Source organism: Procambarus clarkii, chromosome 67, assembly GCF_040958095.1.
Source record: "Procambarus clarkii isolate CNS0578487 chromosome 67, FALCON_Pclarkii_2.0, whole genome shotgun sequence".
In the NCBI taxonomy this organism is placed as follows: domain Eukaryota; kingdom Metazoa; phylum Arthropoda; class Malacostraca; order Decapoda; family Cambaridae; genus Procambarus; species Procambarus clarkii.
The window spans coordinates 26,858,284-26,874,314 of NC_091216.1; the positions used below are offsets into that span (position 1 = coordinate 26,858,284).

General features: G+C 39.6%; 1 protein-coding gene and 1 long non-coding RNA gene across 2 annotated transcripts; one reads left to right on the forward strand and one right to left on the reverse strand.

Annotated features, from left to right (window-relative positions):
* Positions 1-3,616: 3,616 nt before the first annotated feature.
* Positions 3,617-13,785, reverse strand: LOC123767616 (arylalkylamine N-acetyltransferase-like 2). Its single transcript, XM_045757427.2, has 5 exons — positions 13,699-13,785; positions 10,286-10,408; positions 9,584-9,769; positions 7,315-7,467; positions 3,617-6,422 (listed from the first exon to the last, which is right to left on the reverse strand). Exons 2-5 carry the CDS (start codon positions 10,388-10,390, stop codon positions 6,219-6,221), a joined length of 648 nt encoding a protein of 215 aa, XP_045613383.1. The 5' UTR covers positions 10,391-10,408; positions 13,699-13,785; the 3' UTR covers positions 3,617-6,218.
* Positions 13,786-14,137: 352 nt separating this feature from the next.
* Positions 14,138-15,316, forward strand: LOC123767617 (uncharacterized). The gene is made up of 3 exons (XR_006773986.2): positions 14,138-14,609; positions 14,730-14,856; positions 15,238-15,316. It is a non-coding gene; the product is annotated as an uncharacterized lncRNA (long non-coding RNA).
* Positions 15,317-16,031: the final 715 nt, after the last annotated feature.

Below are 16,031 nucleotides of genomic sequence, written 5' to 3' on the forward strand. Positions count from 1 at the left end.
GGAAATGTCTGGCGTCGGGGGCGTCTATTGGCGTCAGAGACAAGGCGTCCAAAACTCTGGCTGGCGTATTTCTAAATGCCCCTCTCAACATGGACGAAGCCTGTGCTTCGAGCAACATAAATACGGTAAATAAAATGATGTACCAGACCTTGTTATTCAATCTATTATTCTATATCTATATTAGACTATCTAACAATCTATTCAATTATATCTATTTTTTAAATTTAAGTAAATTTTTAGGGACTTGTGATTTTTAATTGTGGTGGAGGTGGGGTCCCTCGATTGTTTCAAGCGCGGGTTGGACAAGTATATGAGTGGGATTTGGTGGTTAAAGATAGGAGCTGCCTCGTATGGGCCAATAGGCCTTCTGCAGTTACCTTTGTTCTTATGTTCTTAATTGTTCTGTTTTCCTTTCCTAAGCAAATGTTAAAACATTATGTATAAATGACAGGATAACCTGGGCATCGAGTACCGTGTGCTGAGGCGACTCACTGCCGACACAAGACTGTTGTTCCAAGACCAGGAGGTGCACCAGGTGCTGGACCTGTTCGTGTTGTGTGTACACAGAGGCTATGGCGGCCGCCGCCTCGCCTCTACCCTCCTCCAGGTCAGTTTAATGCTGCGCTGCGGCAGCCCCGACGATGCTGTGCTACTCAGAATTTTGAGTGATGCATATTCAAACTTTTGCTGCAAGACTTACTTCATAATATTAATTTTGTAGATAAGGTAGCTTATCATTCCTCGGGTAGTCGTAAAAAGTTTTCACATGGGTGCAGTGTTGAAATGTCTTTACCTTTGTCCATGTGTATTACAAGAGTTACAGGCGACGAGTCACAATAACGTGGCTGAAGTATGTTGACCAGACCACACACTAGAAGGTAAAGGGGCGACGACGTTTCGGTCCGTCCAGGACCATTCTCAAGTCGATTGTGAGAATGGTCCAGGACGGACCGAAACGTCGTCGTCCCTTCACCTTCTAGTGTGTGGTCTGGTCAACAAGAGTTACAGCCCCGATCCTGTGCCAGGTAAGGCCACTACGGGCTCACCATAGCCCGTGCTACTTGGAACTTATCGTTCCAAGTAGCTGAAACTGAAACAACATGCATCACAAACAAACTACTCTACTACTTTAGTGCACTACTCTCCACGTAATGGACAATTTGAAAGTAGAACAATCGACTGGAGAATGGTCCAGGACGGACCGAAACGTCGTCGTCCCTTCACTTTCTAGTGTGTGGTCTGGTCAACATACTTCAGCCACGTTATTGTGACTCATCGCCTGCACTTGAAAGTAGAATTTGGTATTATTGATTCTTAAAACAAGCCGGGAATGGGTTTTGTATTGTTACTAATGAATCAAATCCTAGACTTAATACACGTTATCTAAGGCCTAGTACATATATGTGTGCTTTACTAGGAATATTTAAGTTTGTTTTATATCTTTATTGTTTCCGAACTAAAGTGAATAGTGCCACATTCTTCTATATAATTGTCCATCACGTCAATATATGTACGATGGGCCACATAGTTAGAAAAAAGTACTATCTAAGCAAGAGGATGGACTGCGCACCGACATATCATTGAAAACATATTTAGACTACAATAGGATCGAACTTTCATTCCCAAAAAACTAATACACACGCATCATACCGACTAGACTATGATCACAGTTGCGTTTAAACGTTGAAATTATATATATCTACACCCTAGAAGGATTCGAACCCAGACAGCCAGGAGCACAACGTACCTTGGCTGTTTGGGGGGTCGAATCCTTCTGGAGAGGGGGGAGGTGGAGTTTTCGGTTGCATATTGGCTTGGGAACCATTCAAGCTTGTTCGCATTATATATACAGCATATATATATATACTTTTTCTTTCAGAAATCGCTAAGGCTGGGCGCGGAGCAGGGGTACGAAATGGCAAGTGTCCTGTCCACCAACAGTGTGACGGAAAAGATTTGTGCCCGTCTCGGGTTTCAGACAGTGAAGAGCCTTGACTTGACCACACTGGCCGAGGAATTCAGCATCGACACCTCCCTCATTCCTGGCGAGACGGAGATGAAGATGATGACCAAGAGGCTACCTCCTCCTCCTCCTCCTTGCAATAACTTTACACTCTCTCGCTCCACCTAATATAAACTAACAATAAATTGACCTGGAAACTCTCAACGGCAATGCAATAATTCTTTTAAATTAAAGATAATTGTTGGAAATGAAGTAAAGCGATTACAGATATTATACGACACTGATGAGAAGGGGTAGAAATAGCCTAAGTTACTCTATCCCTTTTGAGATGTATTTTTATTGTCTCAATAAAGGTACTTGAACTTGAACGATACTAAATCGAGCTTCGAAGATTTTTAACTCTGACGTTATTGTATGGATTAATTTAAAAGTTTGTAAATAGTTTGTAAATAGTGAATGTTTCAGTTTACTAAACTCCTCAAATTAAATCAAACTTATGAATTACCGTGCAATTTAATTATAAATGAATTACCCAATTTCACCAACATTTTTTGATATAAAGTCATTTAAGAATCTTACCAGAGCAGCCGTGACGTCATCATCACACTGGGGATAATATCTTTCATATTGTCAACAATTTTATATTGTAATGCTATATTATAAATTTCGCAATCTATTATTTATATAAAAAAATGAATACCTGTATGTCGGTAGCATCCATTTTTGTACACAATGAAAAAAACTTATTTTTATTTTAAATATCATCATGATTTAATATCATATTGTATGGATTAATTTCAATGTTGGGAAACTCCTTGAGACAGTTTACTAAAATCCTCTCTGCATCTTTAATTGGCATTAAATATGCATTTTTGGAGAAAAAAGATTTGTTACAGCATGATAGTATCTGAATAACTATTACGTAAATATAAGGAAAGTTAAGATGCTTGGTTATAAGCAAGATATGTTTTTATAATATTATTTTTTTTTACTACAAAATATATGTCATCCATAAGGTGGTTAAACATTTTAGAAATTCTAGTCCTACATTTTAATGTCAAAATCATATATTGAAGACTAAGATAATGAATTCTAATTAAGAAAGTCTAACCTAACTTCTTGTATGCATTTTACTGTATAAACTTTAAACTATCTCATCCAGAAAAATACACAATAATGAATGATAAGAACCAATCCTTACTTAGCCTCAACTTGGCTAGTATTTATGTACAGGAGTACAGATTTTAATGTGATCCAAACTTGTCTATAATCATTCAGTTCATATTGTTAATTTAACAGATTATATCCTATGTTCTTGTTAAAGTTTCATCTAAAAACAATGGTCATATATAGTATGAATCCCCTTAGCTGAGTACTTGACATTAAGTAATTGTTATATTTTAGTACTGTATCTGGAAATTCATCTTTCTAAATCAGAAATCTAATAATTTCCGAATACATTAATAGAAATCTAATAATTTCCAAATACATGCTTCCTAGTCCAAATAGTTAATAACTTTAGGCCTCTTAAAAAAAAGCTTCAGAATAAGCTATATATATATATCACTAGGAAATATATAACTTCCTATAACTTGCTTCTTGTCTTTTATAATATGTATACTGTATTAATGTCATTAGAATTGAAAGAATTACTGTTGTTTGCAGCCATTCATTTATTCAGTATCAGGTCATATAATGAGCATTGGCATTTTTATGCAATGCATAATGATAATAAATTTAGTTGATTTATTATGCACCCTCTTGTGTCACAATTGATAGGGTTTACCCTGCACACCGCCCCCCATCCAGTGGGCAGCGGTGGATAAGTTACAGTCACTCAGTTACTACCTAAGGTTAGCAAACTGGAGATATTTGGCTAAGATTTCTGATAGCAGATCATTTTGAGTGAAAGCAGGCGATGAGCTACAATAACGTGGCTAAAGTAAGTTGAGAATGGTCCAGGACGGACCGAAACGTCGTCGTCCCTTCACCTTCTAGTGTGTGGTCTGGTCAACATTTTGAGTGAAATATTTATTATAGAATTTGTTATAGAATTGTTATAGATTTCTTATAGAAGTGTCTCTGAATTCACGTATCATTTCGCATTCCGCGAATAGGCAATATTACAGCATTCTTTCTTTGTATAATAAGGAATTTTCCTAGGTTTGTAAAGTTAATTACGAAGGCATAACCATTTATGAATAGCTATAGAATGGTTGACTAGTTCATTTAATGTATTTGATGCATACATTCATACATGCATACATAGATGTTCATTTGATGCAATGTAAAATGAACTATTTCTAATACATGAGTTATTTATGAATAACATAATTTTAAAGTGCTGTATTTAGATTTCTAGGCTTACCTAACCAATGAAACTTCAGTTGGATCCATTTTTTTTCATCAAAGTTGCAAAAAAAAGGGTTAATACTTTAGCACGGAATATATTTATTTACTCTGTCTCTTACCATATCAAATCCTCTAAATTTAGAATTTAATTTAATTAGAAATTTAGAAATTAAAATCCTCTATTGATTACCAACACTGGATTTGGTGTCTAATAAAAGGTTATTTACATCTAGACGTGTTTGTTATTGAGCTTGTTATTAATGCCTATCAACTGCACGCTAATGGCCACAAATCTGAAGATGGAGTGGTTCAAGACGGACCGAAACGTCTTCCCTTCACCATCTTCTGGTGTGTTATTTCATCATCATATCTTCAGCCACGTTATTGTGACCCGTCGTCTGCAGGGGCATGATGGTTATTTAAGGCTGTAGCAGTAGCTTCCTGAGCGACTAAGTAAGTCTACTTTTATTCCTTAACATACTCCAAAAAATCAAGTAAACTCTCAACGCATTTATGTCGATAAATGGGGTAGACATTTCGGTGAATATATCATCTCCAAACACCACCCATAGTCCCTTCAAAGCAATTCTCTTTCTCTCCCTAACAATATTTCAACTACTAGAGAGAGAGAGATATATATATAAGGCCTCCACGGGAGTTTATTAGCCGACTAGCAATCATATTTTATTCCTGACAATAAATTAGGGCTAAATAAACTCTATATACTCCATACCCCGAAAAGTGAGGTAAGCCCCTCTGTGAATATGTGAACTGGTTTTGTTGATGCCTATAAAACGTATGTGATTGACCAGTTATTCAGCTTGAGCCGGTTAAGTGATTGGCAAAACGATAAGTTAGACAATGTTACTTTCACTCTGCTTGATCAAACTGAAAGCTAGTTTAGTAGTGACCTTTTAGCGAGAAGTAGGTGAACCCAAATCTAATCATTTCGTAAGAATACCTCCCCTGAATCTTGCCTTGGGGTATCACAATTGCGTGATGCATCAAATGAACAAAGCTAGCAAATTGACAGGGGTACCATGTCGTAGCCCAGTCGATTAAGGCAGCGTCTGGGATGCTCTCGGACGCAGGTTCGAATCCTCGTCACAGACCTTGTGGATTTGCCTTGGGGTGTTCTTCCAGCAGCCCGTCCTCATAAACAAAGACCAAATGCTTGTTAATCCCGCCGCTTGATCCCGTTTATGAATGAAAAACACATTACACACGACTCACAAGTGATGATATATTTGCTGACGAATCATGTATTCAACCTGTCCACAGCCTAGGCTCGTTAAGGCAGCAGCCAACCCCAAAGACGCATTCATCAATTTTACTGCGTATTCAAAATAGTTTTTTTTTTCAAATATATTTTAATATTACTATATACTAGAATGTGTTGAAATGTTAGAGCTAACTTAGGGTAGGTTAGGTAAATTCTTAATCCACATACTACAAATACTACAAATTGTCAACAGAACCCAAGCTAGGTCTAATTATTCAACATTCTAGAATGTAATAATATTAACTTATTATCATATGCTAACTTCAAGTTAGTTACGGTAAATACCTAGTCCATATAACGGATTTAAACTAAGGCAAAATTTAAGGTAAAGGTAAGGTACAAATAAAAGGGATAAGGTAAAATTTAAGAGATAGATAAAGCCAACAAGCCTGCAGTATTTAAGTCTTCAGCAAAAATATATAAAACAACATTGATCAGCAAGAGAAAAAATCTATAGAGTTAAAAAATAGGAACAGTTTGAGGATGTAATTTCAGACTAAATTACATACACATTAAAAAAAAGACTGCAAAAGCGGAATTATGTTACTAGGTGTTTTTTTTATGCACGGTAGCTTTATGCGGATTTATGTTTTTTTTTTTTTTAGATTTTTATTATTTTGTTCATAGGAGTTTGATCATAGCCTTCACGAGACGAGTGCCTCCCAAAAGGGAGAGATCAATGCCCAGGTCATCGCTTACAGTGGTCAGGTCGAGAGACTTGACTGTGTGGAACCCCAGAGGAACACAGATCTTCTCCGTGATGCTGTTAGTGGTTTGAACACACGCAGCCTGGTGCCCCTGCTCTTTTGCCAGTAGTAGCGATTTCTGAAATTTGTTTACAAACACGAATTCTAAGGACTAACAAATCAACAATTTTATATATAACACATACAGGCTAGTGCCCCTGCTCTTTTGCCAGTAGCAGCGATTTCTGAAATTTGTTTACAAACACGAATTTAGAATTCGTGTTTGTAAGAAACACGTGTTCGTGTTTGGACTAACAAATCAACAATTTAATATATAACATATGCAGCCTATACTTGTGTAAAGGAGGAAATGTATATGTTTATCTCTCAGAATGTTTGGTAATATGTTTTTTGTTTGTGATGTGTGTATATGTATGTATTAACACGATGTACTGAACGGGGTGAGAATAGCTTGAGTTACGTCATCCCTTTGTGTATTTTACCTCAATAAACTTATTTCAATGTCAATTTCATGCAGCCTAGTGCCCCTGCTCTTTTGCCAGTAGCAGCGATTTCTGAAATTTGTTTACAAACACGAATTCTAAGGACTAACAAATCAACAATGTTATATATAACAAATATACACAAAGTATGATTCGCCGAAAGTACCTTCCTGAATTAAACAAATGTGTAGCTTCACACTTATGCATTCAAATTCGATAATCTATAGGAAGGTGTTGATTTTGTGAGGACCAACGATATGAATTAAGTCACCTTAACCTACAGGCGATGAGTCACAATAACGTGGCTAAAGTATGATGACCAGACCACACACTAAAAGGTGAAGGGACGACGACGTTTCGGTCCGTCCTGGACCATTCTCAAGTCGACTTGAGAATGGTCCAGGACGGCCCTAAACGTCGTCGTCCCTTCACCTTCTAGTGTGTTGTCTGGTCATCACCTTAACCTACAATTCCTTTCTACGATAGTTGCCTGTGTGGTAATTAATTATTGTTTGCAACCAGACTTACCTCTAGCAGTGTCCTGGCGAGGCCGCGACGTTCAAAGTCCTCGTGGACGCAAAGAGTGAACAGGTCCAGCACCCGCTGAACCTTCATGTCGTTGAATACTTGTTCGCCAGTGGAGAGCATCTCCAACACACGGTACACTATGCACGATGTATCCTGTCAAGAATACAAGATGCATTCCAACAGTTTCCATTGTGTACATAGGTGACAATGCAACTATTCAACAGGCAAAAATGTAAGCTCCAACACCCTATGCTCTTGCAAGAACCTCGAGCCCTCTAACTAGCTAACTAACAGGGTTCGAGCAACGCCTGGACGAGCCTAATCTGAGGACAGGTAGATTTTACAGTTTCTTGACCCCAATAACCCCGTGTATATTTGTGTCTCATTTCTCTGTTATTTCAAATAATCTAAGATGTTAGGAATATAACCTAGGATTTTACTAAAAATGACCTTCAAGTGGTACTTAAATGTCCCCCGGTAATGGAAATTCAGCCCTTCCTCTAAACAAAAACCCAAAGTCCATTCCCTGCACCCGCCAGACCCTCTGTTTATGAATGGAAAAATGTTAACACACGACTCACAACTGCTGACGTTCAAACACTTCTTGAACAAGGCTTTTGTTCGAACGTAATTAGTTACGTTCTGGGATTGTGTAGTGTCCTTGTATGATAGTGTCTCACTGCTTCACCTGGGTGAAGCTGTAAATGCTTCACCCACGTACTACAAATACAAATAATCGCCAACAGAACCTAAACACCTTACCTAACCAGTGCCTATATATACACAATATGCCAATATTGTGGCATATTGTGCCACAATATGCCAATACAATATTGTGGCATATTGTGCCACAATATGCCAATATTGTGGCATATTGTGCATATATAGGCACTGGTTAGGTTAGGTTAGGTTAGGTTAGGTGTTTAGGTTCTGTTGGCGATTATTTGTATTTGTAGTACGTGGGTTGAAGCATTTACAGCTTCACCCACGTGAAGCAGTGAGCACCAATATGCCAATATATAATATTAATTTATATTTGAGAAAATTCCCGTTTTGAATGAACAGCATGTTAAAATTTATGAATGCGTCTGTGGGGTCGACCGCTGGATGTAATGGACTTTGAGTCGAGGACAGGTTGGGTCAATTTATCTGCATGAAAGAATGCTAAGTTAAAGATTTTGCAGTGAAGTTGCTCTATTTTTATGGTTAAAACCGATATATATATATATATATATATATATATATATATATATATATATATATATATATATATATATATATATATGACAATGTCAGACCACGGAGGAAAAATGAAACAGGAAATTTCCTTAAGTACTTTCGTATATTAAATACATCTTCAGAAGGTGAAGATGTATATTAAATACATCTTCACCTTCTGAAGATGTATTTAATATACGAAAGTACTTAAGGAAATTTCCTGTTTCATTTTTCCTCCGTGGTCTGACATTGTCACATTCTTAATCACGTGTTTATTTTCGTGATATACACACACATATATATATATATATATATATATATATATATATATATATATATATATATATATATATATATATATAATATATATATATATATATATATATATATATATATATATATATATATATATATATATATATATATATATATATATATATATATATATGAAAAAAACTTGAGGGGCAGCAAAGACTAGCAGGTCTCAAATACATTTATACATTCCAGTGTCAATTTAAGAAACTTTAATATCAGCAACAACTAATACATTTCACTAATACAAATATTCATGATACTACTGAGAATAAGTCACAATAACCTTGCTGAAAATTAATACCCAACCTTACCTTGGTAAACAATGTTCAGAGTTTCTTTCACCCTATGCCCCTGTTACCTAGCAGTAAAATAGGTACCTGGGTGTTAAGTCAGCTGTCACGGGCTGCTTCCTGGGGGTGGAGGCCTGGTCGAGGACCGGGCCGCGGGGACACTAAAAAGCCCCGAAATCATCTCAAGATAACCTCAAGATACCTAGAGGTGCTTCCGGGGCTTAGCATCCCGGCGGCCCGGTCGTCGACCAGGCCTCCTGCCCCCCCCCCCCCGAAAAAAAAATGAAAAGGAAAATAACAATCGACTTGAGAATGGTCCAGGACGAACCGAAACGTCGTCGTCCCTTCACCTTCTAGTGTGTGGTCTGGTCGACAAGGAAAATGACATTTCGGTCCATTTGTTCATAACAGGAAAGTGACTTTCAAATACTTCCTGTAAATCTTACCAGGTTTACGGTGTACTTGGTCGAGATCTCATCCACGCTGAGGGATGAGTTGAGGAAGACGCCAGCGAGTGTCTTGGCGCCGTTGGCTCTGGCGCCAATAGACACGCCTGACGCCAGACACTTCTTGATGTCGACTACAAGCTGCGGGCTAAACGACTCGACACTCAATTGTTTTGCTGCAACAGACTGTCCGCGGGAAAGCAAAATTTGTCGTAGGATCAAAATGATACTAATTAATCAATTCTTGTCAAGAGTATAGAATATATTAACAAGTTTTCAAAATGCTCTAAACCAAAAATAAAGTTAAAAGCCGTTAGTAGAGTGTTCTACCAGTGCAACCCGTCCTCCTTAAAAATAACGTCACTTTTGGCTCGTATGCGCACTATGGCCAAATTTGGACATAATTTGAAATGAAATCGACTCACAAAAGTGACGTACTGTTCCGTTTTCTGCTTGAGTCGTTCGGCCGACTCTGTAAGGTTAGAATAGATGACTTTCAATTCACGTTTTTCATAACGTTTTGAAACTTTATGAGAATTTCCTGCCCACCTAACCTATCAGAGGACCCTTAACTTACTGTTGTTGAAAAAAAAAATCCCAAATTTATTTTCATTTTCAAATTACGTCCAAATTCGGCCTACCGTGAAGGGCGCGAGGTTCCAGTATGTCATGACAATGTTGCAAAGTTTTGAGAAGTCTTACCAATGGATTTCTCCTAAAGAAGTGGTTGTTCAAAAGAGTTTCAGTGTCCTCATAGTCACCAGGTGTCATCACGAAGAACTGAACATCTTGTAAATCTCCAGACATGTTGACTCTTGTGGTGAGCTACAGACAGAATACAGAACGTGTTAATAAATAAGAACATAAGAACAAAGGCAACTGCAGAAGGCCTATTGGCCCATACGAGGCAGCTCCTATCTATAACCACCCACTCCCACTCATATACATGTCCAACCCGCTAAATCTGGAAGTGTAATGTAAAATCTGGAAGAACGTTCCACCAAAACAAGATACAAATGTGTAACGTTCTTCTATGCACTCGCGCACACCAAATTAATTCCCTGACACTCCCCGCCTTTCCTAACACTTGATACGGATTGATGAGTGATAAAGAGTAAGCCACCCAAGAGGTGGCACGGGCATGAATAGCCCGTAATTGAGACGGAGGGGTTTAGGGTCTGGGAACAGCTCAGATCGACGGGCTGTCGATTAGAATAGGTTCGACAATTTAGCACATGCTTATTGTGACGTTGTGACCAACTCGATTGGACGGGTTGCTGGGAGTATGAAATTGGGAATGCAAACTTTACACTAACAAGGAAAATCCGGATATAAATGAGTCTTAAAGCAATTCAGCTGTCAGAACTCCTAACAAATGCAGTGGGTCAGGCCTACCCTGTACTAGGCAAGAGGTAAGTAGGGAAATTACTAGATCGTAAGATAGTTGATGTAAAGGATGCAGGCTACATAAATAACACGTCTCCGTGGTGTAGTGGTAAGATACTCGCCTGGCGTTCCGCGAGCGCTTTGTCATGGTTCGTATCCTGGCCGGGGAGGATTTACTGGGCGCAATTCCTAACTGTAGCCTCTGTTTAACTCAACAGTAAAATGAGTACTTGGTTGTAAAAACGATTCTTCGCGGCGGGGATCGTATTCCAGGGACCTGCCCGAAACGCTACGCGTACTAGTGGCTGTACAAGAATGTAACAACTCTTGTATATATCTCTATAACACCATAAACAGAAAAAAACACCATAACTATAGAAAACTCATGATAGTAATAACAATATACAACATTAAAAGGTTGTGAGTGTGTGTGTGTGCACGCGCGCGGAGGGCACATTCATAATGAACGATAAACATTTGATAAAGGCACCCATTTTAACCCACTAATCTCGTTTATAACAGTTACCAAGTACACTTTAGTTGATACACTCAACCCTGCCAGACTACACGATACACTCGTCCTCATGTACGTATGTACGATTCCATTCTATCCATCTATCTCACAAAGAAATGACAATGACGTGATGTATCACTGAAAACAAATGGCGTTGTGGGTAATGAGGTGACTTGAAGTGACTCCCACTTAGACCTCCCAGACACTTAGACCTAAGTGACTCCCAGACACTCAGACACTTAGACCTAAGTGACTCCCAGACACTCAGACACTTAACCCTCCCAGACACCTGACTTAACCCTCCCAGACACCTGACTTAACCCTCCCAGACACCTGACTTAACCCTCCCTGACACCCGACTTAACCCTCCCAGACACCTGACTTAACCCTCCCAGACACCTGACTTAACCCTCCCAGACACCCGACTTAACCCTCCCAGACACCTGACTTAACCCTCCCAGACACCTGACAACCCTCCCAGACACCCGACTTAACCCTACCAGACACCCGACTTACCCCTCCCAGACACCCGACTTAACCCTCCCAGACACCCGACTTAACCCTCCCAGACACCCGACTTAACCCTCCCAGACACCCGACTTAACCCTCCCAGACACCCGACTTAACCCTCCCAGACACCTGACTTAACCCTCCCAGACACCCGACTTAACCCTCCCAGACACCCGACTTAACCCTCCCAGACACCTGACTTAACCCTCCCAGACACCCGACTTACCCCTCCCAGACACCCGACTTAACCCTCCCAGACACCCGACTTACCCCTCCCAGACACCCGACTTAACCCTCCCAGACACCTGACTTAACCCTCCCAGACACCTGACTTAACCCTCCCAGACACCCGACTTAACCCTCCCAGACACCCGACTTAACCCTCCCAGACACCTGACTTAACCATCCCAGACACCCGACTTAACCCTCCCAGACACCCGACTTAACCCTCCCAGACACCTGACTTAACCCTCCCAGACACCTGACTTAACCCTCCCAGACACCCGACTTAACCCTCCAAGACACCTGACTTAACCCTCCCAGACACCCGACTTAACCCTTCCAGACACCTGACTTAACCCTCCCAGACACCTGACTTAACCCTCCCAGACACCTGACTTAACCCTCCCAGACACCTGACTTAACCCTCCCAGACACCCGACTTAACCCTTCCAGACACCTGACTTAACCCTCCCAGACACCTGACTTAACCCTCCCAGACACCTGACTTAACCCTCCCAGACACCCGACTTAACCCTCCCAGACACCCGAGTTAACCCTCCCAGACACCTGACTTAACCCTCCCAGACACCCGACTTAACCCACCCAGACACCTGACTTAACCCTCCCAGACACCCGACTTAACCCTCCCAGACACCCGACTTAACCCTCCCAGACACCCGACTTAACCCTCCCAGACACCCGACTTAACCCTCCCAGACACCTGACTTAACCCTCCCAGACACCTGACTTAACCCACACAGCCCTAATAGGTAAAAAAAAAAAAGCCTATCATCTCGTGAATTCATTGTGTGTTCAAGGCTTCCAGAAACCTGCCATTGTGATTTCTTGGTAAGGAGGGATAAGACAATCTCCTTCCAGCCTCCTCATATAACTATACACAAACTTTAAGCAAGATGATCTCTGATCCTTATATATCAAATTAATAACTATCGGACATTTTATATTTAAGTTATATATATATATATATATATATATATATATATATATATATATATATATATATATATATATATATCCCCGATTGTTGCTGAAATTTAAATTGTATACAAAAATGTATTCTTTATTTAAGTATAAGAAAAAAGTATATTTGATTAGTTTCCAAAGCACGAATGTTAAACATAAAAGAATCTCGTATATATTTATTATGTTTATAAATAAAACTGGTTAATTCATTAATATGCATCTATATTTCGCTTTACATTACAATAAAATTTTGTTCAAACAAGTTTCAAGATGTCACAGACTTCGTCATCGGTTTTTGTTTTTAATAACGAAATAATAGATGACTGAACAGGTAACGAAGCTATCGAATAGTCCACTATTTAAGGACTTTGGGTTAGTAATTTACAACACGACTCTTGTAACTTGCCTGATAATACTGACGGTCAGCTAATGGAGGGTAAAAACAGCTATTAATGTATATATAAATATATATCTTTTGAAGCACAGCCTAAACACATACACACAAAAGAAGGCACGAGGAACTGGCAGATATCCCCTGACGACGTGCGTACCGCCTCGTGGATGGAGGCAGACTGACTGGTGGCCTTGCCGCCAGTAGCTTAAGGGGGCATCTCTTCTCAAATCCGAAAAATTTCGAAAATTTACAAAAAATTCTGAAAAATACTACAACGTTCTGGCAACACTGTGGTGAAAACCGTTTCATGTTATCTTGAAAAATAACGTTATTAGAGTCAAAATTCCTGCTGCAAGTTTCCCCATTCCGGTTCTCGCGGGCTGGGTGCGCCGTGGGGTATTGCGTCTTACGTTGTAGCTGTCTAATATTTCGTAATAGCGTTGAAAATAACGTGTGATGCATAAAAAAATATAAACTCACTTATTGGCAACAGTCGAGAGTCGAGAGTGAGGGAGGGATGGGATTGCTAACATAAGTCAGTCACTCTCTGTGTCCGATAGCGAGCAGATCTATCGTGGACGCGCGCTCACAATATCTCCCAGAATTATCAGTATTTGTGCTATTTTTACTGCAAAATGACGTACAAAACGAAGATGAAGAAAACTCTGAAAGCTAAAAGCATGCTAGCTGCCCGTAGAAGGTGCGAGCTGGCTAGAATCCATGGATTACGCACTTTGACGAGTGAAGATCGTGGAGGCCTCTCAGCCGCGAGTGTGAGGAACCAGCCCGCTACCCCCCCCCACCACAATCCCACCCTCTGCCACCGCACATTCTCCACCTTCTACTCCAGGGACTGGTACTTGAAGAAAAAGGACAAGGATATGCAGAAACCAACGAGACCCACAACCAAACCAAGAAAGGCCCCTGAGGGAGCTGACCCCGGCTATGGCGCAGGTGCCTACTAGTGCCACTCCAGTGCCATCTTCAGGACCCATATTTCTGACCAATTATATTAGGTTAGTATGTTTTAGTGTTATATTGTGATATTACTTCATATATATTTGTACATATAAAACTGGTGGCAATTTTTATTTTTTTTATTTTTTTTTTATTTTTTTTTTTATTTTATTTATCAGGCGATCTGCATGGAACTTGCACACCTTACTGAACCCATGCCTATCTACAAGGGTGCAAATTTTGAATGATATCGGTCAACATCAATCTCAGCTAAAGGTGGCTGAACTTTAACCTCCGTTTGTGCAGGTAAATATTTTACAATTGTATTTGATTTCACAGATTTTATTTATTATTCAATTTACATGAAACTTGCACATTATATGTAAAGTTTATGCCTCTAAAACATTGTGGTGGCTTTTCTTTCTACGTAGATTTATTGATTTTATAAATATTTATAAATATCATATTAGTGCATAGGATTTTTGGGAAATTTACAAAATCTGTATTATTGCACTAAATACATCTGGGATAAAAATCCACCACACAAATCTTTATTATATAGTAAGGTCATAGCTAAGTGTCATAGAACTTATTTCGATTCACAATTGTGGGCTGTGAAATGATTTGAACATTGGTGAAAAATTGTCTAAAAAAACTTTTTTATTTTTTTTCTCCCTCTCTATTTAGGCTGCGATGCTGAAACTTGGCCCAGTTGCAGCACCTTTCACATGTATCAGGATAATAAATTTTCAATGCCCTACAACAACTTTCAATTTCCATCTAGATGCCCCCTTAATAGACTTCGAATCTTGCCAACTCTGATGGTTCCAGTTGCCATTTTATTTATTAACACATTTAGGTGCATCTGCACTTGTGCAGCTGTTCTAGACTATGTGAAGGGGAGTACAGTGTGTGTCAAGAACTAGCTGCCCTAGACTATTTGAAGGGGAGTACAGTGTGTGTCAAGAACTAGCTGCCCTAGACTATATGAAGGGGGAGTACAGTGTGTGTCAAGAACTAGCTGCCCTAGACTATATGAAGGGGGAGTACAGTGTGTGTCAAGAACTAGCTGCCCTAGACTATATGAAGGGGGAGTACAGTGTGTGTCAAGAACTAGCTGCCCTAGACTATATGAAGGGGGAGTACAGTGTGTGTCAAGAACTAGCTGCCCTAGACTATATGAAGGGGGAGTACAGTGTGTGTCAAGAACTAGCTGCCCTAGACTATATGAAGGGGACCACAGTGTGTGTCAAGAACTAGCTGCCCTAGACTATATGAAGGGGGAGTACAGTGTGTGTCAAGAACTAGCTGCCCTAGACTATATGAAGGGGGAGTACAGTGTGTGTCAAGAACTAGCTGCCCTAGACTATATGAAGGGGGAGTACAGTGTGTGTCAAGAACTAGCTGCCCTAGACTATATGAAGGGGACCACAGTGTGTGTCAAGAACTAGCTGCCCTAGACTATATTTTATTTAGGTAAA